This window comes from Sinocyclocheilus rhinocerous, unplaced genomic scaffold (genome assembly GCF_001515625.1).
Source record: "Sinocyclocheilus rhinocerous isolate Xijiao unplaced genomic scaffold, SAMN03320098_v1.1 scaffold85, whole genome shotgun sequence".
Classification (NCBI taxonomy): domain Eukaryota; kingdom Metazoa; phylum Chordata; class Actinopteri; order Cypriniformes; family Cyprinidae; genus Sinocyclocheilus; species Sinocyclocheilus rhinocerous.
In genome coordinates, this window is record NW_015649998.1 from 1,556,576 (window position 1) to 1,569,138 (window position 12,563).

The following is a 12,563-nucleotide window of genomic DNA, read 5'->3' on the forward strand; positions in this document are numbered from 1 at the left end:
TTTTCAGCAGCCATTACTCCAGGCTTCAGTGTATCATGATCCTTCAGAAATCATTCTAATTTGCAGATTTACTGCTCAAGAAACATTTCTAATTATTATAAATGTTTGAAAATAATTGTGCTGCTTAATATTTTTGTGGAAAAAGGGTAATAAATTTTTTTCAGGATTATTTGATGAATAGAAAATTCAAAAGAACAGCATTTATTTGAGATAGAAATTTTAATTTAAGTCTTTAAAGTCATTATTTTTTTCAGTGAATGCAGGCTTGCTAAGTAAATGATGCCTGAATCTTCAATTTTATGTGAACATTCCCTGTGCTCTGTTCAATAAATATTAGCAAAATAAAAGTCAATCTGTACCACAGTTTATTTTAATCCACTCATTGTGATATCAATCTGAAATATCTCTGAAAAATGGAGGTGAAATATAAAAGGACATTAGCTGGTGTGAACATTGTGCACGCTGTCAAGAAATATTGCCAGACATTTTACTGCTGATTAGGTGATGTACTGTTTCCCAGAAGCCTCTGGGATTAAAAACATACGCAGCGTGTCAGGAACAAAATGTACGAGTCACTAAAGTGAGACGGATAATACAGCAGGAAGCGGACCAGCGTTATACTGCTCCATCACATGCGGTGGTAGAAGTCCATCATAATGAGTGTGCCATTTAGACATCAAGACCGTGCACAACTAATGCGTCACATCTCAGCCTTTGACCTTTACTATAATAGCCACAGAAAAACAGGCTTTATTCTGGACCTGCGTATTACATGCAACTGACGTTGACAATTTAAAAAAAACAAAAAACATAAATGACCGCCTGCAAATGTCACAACAAACGAACAGAAGCCATTAGCCCACTTAATGTATGCATACACGCTGGGAGAAACATTTACAAGGATTATCTTCTCTAAATTGTGTTTTACTGGAGCACCATTAAGGGGACATTCATCGTAGCATCCAGATAAAATTTTTCCTGAAAATAATATTTCCTAGTATTGTGCTTGTCATAATTTAACAAAACAGTGAAAGGGAAAAATTCATTTCTTGTTATTTTGCATTTATTTGATTTTGCAATATTAATCTTTCTATTGAATATTAATCCTCAGTGTACTCGGAAAACAAATATGAGAAGGAAAGGGAGAGTGGATGATGTTCGGTTGGCGTAGATGGGTCTTGAGTTAAAAGCAGGAACACATAGTGAGGACTTAGGGAGTTCAGTCTTTGAAGCAGCATGTGTTGAGCAGAAGGTCACGTACTGTACACCCCACACTATCAAAGCTTTGGGGTCAAAACTATATTTATTTCATATAATAACACAGTGCTTTCCTCTGGAGTGCACAATCAGGAACCAGGGGCCAGATTCCCAAAACATTCTTTCGTGAACAAAAAAGTTTTCTTAACTGCCATTTTCTTATTTTTTAACTTGAGAAAAAAGTTAAGAATATGTTGTATTCCCAAAAATTCTTCTTCTTTTTTTCTTCTTAAAAATCATCGTAAATAACCTCCTAAAGTTAGGATAGCCCCAGACTTGTCTTAAATCCCAAATAGTAAGAATGATTTAGTTAATTTATTGGGTTATTTAAAATTAATTGTTGCATTTAAGCATCACAAAAACACTAGCTACTGTAAGGAAAACAGGTCAATTTAGCTCAAAGGGAATTATTTTTTATTTTATAGGGAATTTGGACAGAACACATGAACACACGCATTCACACATTCACACAAGTTGCAGAAAGAGAGAAAGTGAGGAAAGAATGAGTTTGAGAGAGTGAAAATGTGAAATCCCAAGTTTATAGCAATATGTGCAATTGCTTAGACCTGAACAACCATCAATCATTTAATTAACCCTCGCATTGAGTTCCTCAATGAGGCTAAAATTTATATTATTAATGCACCAGTTCAGCTAGAATCTGGAGGTACTTGCGTTGCTTGTTTAGGGGGTTCCCTTGCTGTCCTCATTGCAGAAAGGGGTTACCCAAGTTTGTTGATTGGCTGGAAGTCCAGTTGTCGTTCGAAGTGATGTCTTGGGAAGCCAATGGTTGGGCGTTGGCTGAAGATGCGGAGTTGTGGGCTGGTTGAAGTTTTGAGGCGGTCACAGACTCGAGGTGAACTCGGAGACACTGCGTTGCGGCAAATCTTAACTCAGAACACGAAACTCTCAAGGGAAAAGAAAAGAAATTAAAGTAAAAGAAAGAAAAGAGTAAAGTTTGACAAGACTAGAAGGCGTTTCTCACGGGCAAAAAGCAGTGGCAAAAAGCATGGCTAAAAGCCAAAGGAACGGCAAAAAGCGATGACTAAAAGCATAATTTTATGGTGTCTTGAGTTTATAAACTGGGCTGTTAGACACATCCTAACTGGTGTCTTGACCAATTAGACATTGTCTTAGCTCGGGGTGATGCTATGTTTCTCCTCCCAATACATAAATCAACATGTTATCTTATCAGTCACATGGTCCAAATTTTCCCGCTCTTGCAGAGTATAATTTGGACATGATTTCTGTAACAAGAATATAATAACATTTTACAAAGTATTGATTGATAGAAACATTTAAAGCATGACTTTTCAAACTCATACATACCCAACATGAATATAATCCTATAAACTATTTAATATTTATTCAAAATACATACAGAATGAGTGATTAGGACATGATAGTCAAATGTGTGGGTTACAGATATGGAGTTAAGCGAGTTAAGCAAGTTAAGCAATGGACAGATATTCATTCTGATGATCATTTTGGTGCATCTACATCTGTAAAAGACAGTCTCTCTGTCGTTCTGTGAACGTGAGGATGTGCTTTGTGAGGAACAAAAGGTCAAAAGGTTTAGAAGGAGCCTGGTCTTTGTCCTGGGTGGGGGAAACCAATCTGAAGAAGTCGTTAGCTCATGATTTCTATCATGGATTTACATGTGATGGTCATGCTGTACATCTCTTTGACCATTAATCTTGGTTACTTGCCCCAACTTTGACAAACTCCTTCCTGAGTTGGAATTGTCAATACGTGTTCTTTTGTTTCAAAGCTGCTAGTTGGTGGCGCCAGGGTATCGTGGACAGATTTATGAAGTTGTCTGGTTATCCTGGGCCTCTTTGTGGAATTTGGCTCTTTGGGTGGTTTCAAACATATTCTTATCGAATCTTAAATTGTCTGATTCACTCTGATACCCTACACTACATATAATACTAGTAGGACTATTAATAGGGATGTGCACAAGTTCTCTGAAGCGACGCATTTACTGTAGCAAAAGTTAGCATAAAGTATGTGCCAACATGAAAATACCAACAAAAAAGTTCTAGGTATTTTTTTTAAGATAAACAACTGTTTTGGATCGCCAGCTTGATGTAAAATCATTTGCCAAAACCAGCACTTGGGCGCAGAAAAGTGGGTCTTCCATAAACATTTGGTCCCAGGGCTCTGTGAATTTAAGCCAGAAAGGACAATTGTTAGTTACAACTTTCCTCCAAAAATGAAGGAAGAGTTGGGAAGAGACTCCTCTTGTTTTTTATTTTATTTTATTATTAGCCTGCATAAACTTTACAATCATGAAAGGCCCAACCTTCTCACTATTATTTTGACAGCAGAAATAGTCACAAATATCAAAAATCCAACCCACTCAGGATAACAAATTACTGAGCAATTATCTGAAGACCCCATTTCCACCAGACTATTTCCTGTTAGCAATCAGGAGTTTGGACTTTAGCCAGCGATGCCAGTGAGTGAAGTGCCTTCATTAAAATAAGCTGGACAATGGTCAAACAGTTACTATTCAAGCTTCCCAAATTTAGCACAAAACACAACATATGCATGCACACATACTTTTGGGATTATAACCAACGCTGGTCAGTAAATGCTGCAACAAATGGATACACTAAAAATCATAGCAGAGGGGGCGACAGTATGCTTCCAATTCTAGCAAAATTTGATTAAACAGGTGAGTGCTGAAGATTCCCATGGGAAATCATTTAATAAGGAATGAGAAGGACGAACAGAAGAAGAGCCAAAGACAGGAAGAGAAAGAACAGAAGTAGACAGAGAAAGAATCAGTTGCAGTCACACAGAGGACACAGATGTACTGTAATTGTGGAAGAGAATATATTAATGTAAAGATGGTTTAAACAAGGTAAAGATCTTAAAGGCAATGGTGTTCAGAATAGCTGAATGATGGAAGACAAAATTATGTAACAGGATGAAGTGGATTTTCGCAAATCAGGATGGAGTTTTATGGAAATGTAATGACGGAAGTTGAAACTGAATAGTAAAAATTAAGAGTGTGACTCACTAATATAAGTGATGTAGTTCAAATATCTGTTACGCCCCTCTTATTTGGTTGATACCCTAAAGATGAATATGTAAACATAATTACAAAAATTATAAAGTAATACCAAAATTAAGCTTTTGTTTTCCCTTCAGAGTCTTTGAATATCCTCAGATCTAATGAAAACTCAGGAGAAAGAAAATAATGAAGCTTTAATCTCTTAAAAACTGTGATTATAAAGTTTGTTTTGCTTCTCATAAGATTAGAAGTCAAGAAGTATCAGTCTGATACTTAAATTATAAGCATGTTTTTTGAGATATTAAAGGGGCTTTAGGGTGCAACAAAACATTACATATATATATATATATATTAGGCGTGTAACGATACGTATTTGTATTGAACCATTCGGTACGAGGCTTTCAGTTTTTTTCAGATTCGTTGGAGTAATCCTATTACATTTGGGGGAAAAAAAGAGCTTAAAGTGAAATATAATGTACCCCAGGTTGTGACGGTGAGGTACTTCGTTAGAGTTTTCCCTCTTTTCCTTGCTTTTATTCACTTTTAAACAGCTTGTAAATGCTTGTGCGCATTTTACTTTCACTTTCGAACTAGAGGCATTTCGGCATCAATTGATTGAATTGACAACAACAAAACAAAACAGTACAACAAACTCACTTACATTAAACATAGAATGTTTAATTTATTAACAAAACGAATACAAATACACCATGCTATAGGCCTAATATAAAATAACAAATCTTGAGAATGGTTGCTTACCTCCAACATTCTATCAAGCAAGCATTTCCTTAATAATTAAAGCAAATAAAGAACCATTAGAGCCAAATTCATACAGACCTATTAGTCTTTTAGATGTAGACAATAATATATTGGCTAAGATATTAGCTACTCGCCTCGAAAATATTCTCCCCTCTGTGATATGCTTAGACCAGACAGGATTTATTAAAGATAGACTTCTTTTTTTTAATATTGGAAGATTGTTTGATATTATTTACTCCCCTGTTTCTGATCATAACCACTCTGAGATACTTATTTCTTTAGATGCGGAGAAAGCTTTCGATAGGGTGGAGTGGGATTATCTTTTCTCCACCCTATCGAAGTTTGGATTCGGCCCTAAATTTATTTCTTTGATTAAATTACTCTATGCAAAGCCTCAAGCTTCAGTGCAAACAAATGGTACTACTTCTAATTATTTCCCACTTAGTCGCTCCACTAGACAAGGATGTCCTCTCTCCCCTCTTTTGTTCGCGCTTGCCATAGAACCCTTAGCCATCGCCTTACGTGCTTCCAATACTTACAGGGGGATAACTAGAGGAGGGAAGGAACATAAAGTGTCTCTGTATGTTGATGACTTACTATTATATATCTCTGACCCCTCAATATCGATACCTGCTATTATGTCAATTTTAGAGGAGTTTGGTGTTATTTCAGGTTATAAAATCAATCTTTCTAAAAGTGTATTATTTACAATTAACCATGCAAACACACATCAACCATCCTACTCTCGCCCTTTTAAAGTTTCAGACTCCTTTAAATATTTAGGGGTCAATATTACTAAAACCTTCTCTGCATTATTTAAAGAAATTTTTTGACGATATATGATCAGACCTTGCAAAGTTTTAAAAAATGGAATAACTTACTCATTTCCCTAGCAGGTCGCATTAATATTATCAAAATCAATATTTTACCTAAATTTCTATTTCTATTTCAGTGTATTCCTTTTTTTTATTAATAAGGCATTCTTTAAAAAAAATTGACAAGATGGTATCTCAGTTCATTTGGAATAATAAAACTCCAAGAATTAAGAAGACGTATTTACAGAGACCTAAATCTATGGGTGGTATGGGTCTACCTAATTTCCAGTTGTATTATTGGTCATGTAACATACGAGCCCTTTCATTTCCATTTTATGATCCTTTGGCTGACTGGACTGAGATAGAAAACCAATCATGCTCCCCCCTCCTCTTGGCCGGGACTAATTTTTTTAACTCTGTCTTCTCCTCCTTCATTTAAGATAATAAACCCTGTAGTAACTCATTCTTTTAAGATATGGTCTCAAATAAGAAAACATTATAAATGGCATGCATGCTCTACTCAGGCTCCATTAACTGCTAATCATTCATTTCCTCCATCCATATCAGATGTATCATTTCGTAACTGGTCTGAAAGTGGAATTTGTTTACTCAAAGATTTGTTCATAGATGGATATTTTTCCTCATTTCAACAATTACAAAAGAGTTTTAATCTGCCGAAGTCCCAATTTTTCAGATACTTGCAAACGTAGCTTACAAAATACGTAACTTTATCAAAAATAATTTTCCTTCATTCCCCAAGGAACCACCAGACTCACCAATGGACTCACTGTTCTTGGATAACCCATTTGTTAAAGGCGGCATATCTGTTATTTTCAAGAAACTCTCACAACTTGAATGTAACATATCACTGGAATATCTATGTGAAGCATGGCAGGAAGATCTGGGAATAAATATTACAGAAGACCAGTGGGATGACGCACAAAAACTGGTTCACTCTTCCTCAATATGTGCTAGACACGGATTTATACAGTTCAAGATATTGCACAGACTTCATCTTTCTAAACAAAAACTTTCCAAGATGTTTCCATCTGTGGACTCAACCTGTGATAGATGTGGACAATCAGGTGCCTCATTAGCGCACATGTTTTGGAAGTGTCCTAAAATCATTACTTACTGGTCCACAATTTTTCAAATAATGTCACATATTATAAGAAGACCTCTGGACCCAGAGCCAGTATTAGCTCTTTTTGGGGTTAAAGATGATAACATTACAATATCAAAGAGTCAGTATTCTGTGATTATATTTGTGATGCTTATTGCACGAAGACTTATTCTTCTTAATTGGAAACAAAAAAAAAAACCCGACCCATTTCACTTGGATAAGAGAGGTCATGCAATACCTTCAGTTAGAAAGAATTAGGTTTTCTATACAATATAAAGCTTATAAGTTCTATGACACTTGGGAATGCTTTATAGACTATTGTTCTCTCTTTACGAAAAACAAAGAGAATGTTTAAAAAAAAAAATAATAATAAAATAACTTACACAGTTTAAATATAAAACAATGAAAATCAGCAAACACGGTGGAACCAAATAAATCAGAAACTAATGTTAAAAAAGCTTCCAAAATCATCTTAGATAAACGGCAAAAGTCAAAAGGCCTTCCAAAGTCTAAAATATTTTTAAGATCATATGATACTAGTCTTAATAATAACTGTGCATCTTTTCTCAAAAAGTGAAGCATATTCACCGATTTGGATGGCACAAACACACACACTACAAACTCTAGCACTGTACTTCATGCATGGTGTGAAATGAATCCCAGACTTCTTCCACACTGGCACTGGGACGGTTTGTCACAACACTAGTCCAAAAAAGTAACTTTTGATTTGCTTTCTGCTTCAATGTTCCCCCACGGCATCCAACTGAAGACGTAGGAGGAACTGGGGGCCTTCGGCAGTGCGCAGCACAAACAGAGCAGAAAAATGGGAGAGACAGAGAGAGAAAGAAGGCTCTGCAATTAAAACAAGTTTGCTGAAAAGCCTGGGAGGCTCATTCATCATACCCAAAACAACACAGGCATTCTGGCCCGTTGAGTGAGACACAAACACCACCTCATCATGTTCTTCATTTTAAAGCAAATGTGTTTCCACAAGCACCTTATTTATAAAGAACTCTGTCTCTCTCAGGATGTTCTGGGAAGAAATGAGCTGTTGTGTGTGTTCTACTGTGATTAATCTTCCTCGGTTTCCTCATTCATTATTTGGTGGTACAGCTTTTGTGCTGCCCAGGAGATAAATTATGTCTGGATTTTAACTTATTTATTCATAAATAAATGACCATATCAAGAGATGAATTACATTAGCAATATTTAATATGCATGTGGTCCAGATCTTAAATGTAATCGTTTCCTCGTTTAAAAAGTTTCACCCCTAAATAAATGAATATTGCTTTAAAGTTGCACTACAGAAGAGATTTTGGTTAAAAATGAACAAATCAACATGTATACCTTAAACCATCAGATTTATCATTCTGCAGAGGAGCAGTGCCAAAGCATAACCCATGTAAAGAAATAATTTTACTATTTTACATTTCAAACAGAGAAGAGGCCAAAGTTTCATAGCGCATATTTAAAAGAAAATGGTTTAAAACAAACATTCACATGAGTTAAAGACTCGCGACTCATAAAAACATGTCCATAATAATAAAGATAATAAAGCTGCTTAATTCACATGGAGTATCGCCTCATGGGGGTTGAAATGTTGAGATCACATGACCAGATACTTCTCATTTTCTCTGGAATTTCTTGTTATCGAACATTTCGCTTGTGGAATAAATTATTCATGGCTTACTATATGAAATGGGTATTTTTATCATGTGTAATGAACATTTTTGTTCATGCTTTATTCTATCTGTATCCATGCCACTAGGTGTCTATATATTTCTGGAAAACTACCAAATCAATTAGCAACTTTAAGCAGAACTGCTGAATTTGAACTACATAAGCAAATGAGTACTGCAAGTTTCTTAAGTCAAATGTTAAATGTTGCTTGTTGTTTTCTATCAATCTCTTTGGATTTTTTGAGCAGGAAAATATCTTTACTTTCAGAGTAAATTCTCACACTGTGAAAATTATTGATATTTCCTTGAAAATCCGTTACGACCTACATGTGAAATGTTTTGATGGACCTATAGAAATGACCTTTCAGAGCCTTTTTTATCTCTCAACAGCTTTTCAGTGACCTAAAAAAATCAAGAAAACTCCCGGATGCACTGTTACTGCTCATATTGTTCACAGAAATGTGCTAAATGTTCACCAGTCAGTTATAGCAGAATCAAACTGTAATTACATAATTTTTCTGGGAAACGGATGGCCTTGGGGCTTAAGAATCACTTAATTGTCATGAATGTGCTTTTCGTTGGAAAGACATGCGGAGTGCAGCGCATCCTGTGTGCTTCATTGCCCTCCAGCAGGCGCACTGTATCCTCGCCCATGATTAAATAATCAATATCAAAGGTCAAACGGAGTGGTGATGTGTCAACCTAATGAAAGTCTAATGACAGTCATTTGCAGGCCATGCTGGTCGACCCTGGTTTTGATCAGAACGAGGCACTGAGGAGAATTTGAAAGCAGAACCACACGTTTTTTTGAAAATGGTAATGTACAGTGATTATTTTTTCGATCATTGCCAATTAATTAAGTACACAGCTGTGGAAGGCAACAAAAAAAACATGATTTTGTATATATGAAGAGATGTGACATGATCATTTAGAAAATAATATTCATGTGTCTTCTTTCCACAAGATCAAACTGTCCACAAATGAGAATTGATTATCAATACACAATCAGACCCAAACAATACAACAACCTCAGCGAGCTGCAAGGCTGGCATTCTCTGATTGACCAACTCATTCACACTAATAGTGTTTGGTGAAGTTCTCGATCTCATTTCCATCTGTAATTGACATCTCATTCACCGTATAATAAACACGTCCATAAACCAGTTCGACAAAGTTAGCGCAAAATGAAAGGCTGTGCGGCAGAAAGAAAAAATACAGAAAAAAATAAAACAGACTAATTTTAGGTCGAGTAATACTAGCTGTCTTATTTAATCTCACGTTACTCCACTGTTATGGTTTTGCGTTTGTGTCTCTTTCTGCATTTAAAGCCCAGCTGCAAACAATTATGACATCAACACAATGACGGATTCATACACACAACAATTAGATCATGGGAGAAAGTGGTTAGCCTAATAACATTCGTTTCTCTAATTTTATTCTATGAACCCTAATATAATGCATATAAAATGAAATGTTTGCTCCATGGTAGAGGAATTGGCACATTTTTGATCATTTCAAAAATAGCGAGATATTCTTGTGATTCCATTTCCTCTGCTCAAACAGAGAGGAAACAAGCCCTCATAATTATACAGTGAGGCATGTAAACAGCAGGGCCAGTTCAGCAATAGAAACGGATGAATCCTGATAATTTGTGTCCTTGTTTGTCTCTCGCTTACCCAGATCCAGATGTATGGCAGGGACAAAGGAGTTCAGGAAGAACATAAAGATGACCACCCCAAGGACAGTCAGACACTTGACCAGGAGGATTTTGTCAGTTATTCTGTGCTGTAAAAGACCATGAAAAACATGTTTAGACACAGGGGAGAAAGAAACGTGTCAAATACCTATTATGCCCTCTAAACAGTGTTTCTCAACTGTTGAGTTGCAATCCACAAGTCTATTCTGACAGGTTCACTTATATCAGTGAAAAAAAAATGCAAAACTGCAAATATTACAATGCTAATCATATACAGTATGGTTAGCTTTATATGTTAACATTTACAAGGGAGGAGAAACATCCTGCGTGTGCGTCAAGTCTGAGGAGGAGGGGCCGGGTGAGAAAAACTTTCTCCAATATTTTGACTGCAATACCTAGTTCAACCACTCGGTGTCAATCCTACATACAGCACCTTTAAACTCCAATAAATAGTATTTTATCAAAAACATAACCCACAGTACATTACATACAGATTCAACTGCACAAAGGCTAAAGATGGTGTGTGCCAAACACAAAGTGTTTTTGTAGTGAATTATTGGCTGCCAAGTGAATAAAACCATCAAATGTGACCTGTGCTGGAAAAATAACTCGCAGTGGCGTACCGTGCGGTTTCAGTCAAATTACATACACACATATAATGTTACACATCCGATGTTTTTCCTCAACAGTACCCCAAACGTTCACTTAAGACATAACGAATTATATTTGCGTGAATACTTAAATAGGCCTACTGTAATTCTGTGAATATGTGTATACTTATCGGGATCGCGTGCTACCGGAAGCGCCTTTATGCACGCACTTCGGATGAAAGTCAGTGTGAGAAGCGCTACTCCTCTCATAAAATGTCCAAATAAAGATCATTTTAGATGTTTAATTACTATTTGGAGCATTGGGATCAGTAGACGAGGGCTTAATGAACTCATTTTTGTGAAAACCTCACATTCGACCAAAATCGTCATTTTTCACTTTTTTGCCTGTAACTTAGCTCAAAATTACCCCGTGCGCATTCCGACTCATTTTGCCAGCACGTGTCACAAATATCAATTGATATTTAGAAACAAAACTATAAACACTGTTTCATTTGTAAGTCACTTTGGATAAAAGCATCTGCTTAATGAATAAATGTAAATTTAAATACTTCTAATGTCTATACAATCACAAAATTGTACATTTTTCTATTCACCGTCAGCTCATAGTAATATTATGACACTTAATGTGATAATTTGTGATTTTGTTTATGTTTGTACAATCAAAAAACATATGGCTGTAAATAAATAAATACATAAATAATAATTATTATATATATATTATTATATATAAATAATAATTATTATTATTATCAGGGTCCTGGGTGTTCTAAATTTTGACTCCACTGGAATCAAATAAATTGGTCAAGTTTCTTATCATATAATAAGATAACATCAGAAAGATAAGGCAGGGTTAGCAGTGAGGTACAACACTTAATCAACCAAAGCCATGTTAATGCAGCTTTGTTTTACCTTTTTCTGCAGCTCTTGAATATTGTGTTCCCAGTTTTTGTCTTCCTGTGATATTTGCCTACGAAAATAAAGGAATAAAATAGAATAGAGTGTGTTAATACATCCTTTTAGCCAGCATGGACACCTGCAAATGAGTAGGAGTGGTGATTTCATGTCTGTGAGTTTGAATCGCTCTGACACTGCAGACCATTTACTTTCAATATTTATCTGTAATATGAAATATTTATCAATATTTATCTAAGTTGGAGTTTGTATGTAGTTAAAAGTAATGAAGTAATGAAAGTGTGGGCATTGCCAGTCTCAGGGGGGGGGATGGACATCTCACTACATCTAAATTTAGTGACAGATTTCCAAAAAATGTTTTCAAAATGTGCAATGAATTAGATTTTTTTTCCATCACATTAAAACGGCTGTGAGTTTGAATCGCTCTGACACTGCAGACCATTTACTTTCAATATTTATCTGTAATATGAAATATTTATCAATATTTATCTAAGTTGGAGTTTGTATGTAGTTAAAAGTAATGAAGTAATGAAAGTGTGGGCATTGCCAGTCTCAGGGGGGGAAAAGTCTATAAAGTAGGTAAAAAAAATAAACAACAAAATATATAAATAAAAAATAACATATTAGATAGATAGATAGATAGATAGATAGATAGACAGACAGACAGACAGAGAGACAGACAGACAGACAGA

At 35.6% G+C, this 12,563-nt stretch overlaps 1 protein-coding gene across 1 annotated transcript in view; it reads right to left on the reverse strand.

Moving 5' to 3' along the window:
- The window catches only part of LOC107711007 (P protein-like), a 71,837-nt gene that overhangs the window by 18,047 nt on the left and 41,227 nt on the right, over positions 1-12,563 (reverse strand). The window contains exons 20-21 of the mRNA XM_016515907.1: positions 11,869-11,926; positions 10,329-10,437 (exon numbers count right to left, since the gene is read on the reverse strand). Coding sequence (XP_016371393.1) covers positions 10,329-10,437; positions 11,869-11,926 — 167 coding nt within the window. The remainder of the gene's footprint in view (positions 1-10,328; positions 10,438-11,868; positions 11,927-12,563) is intronic.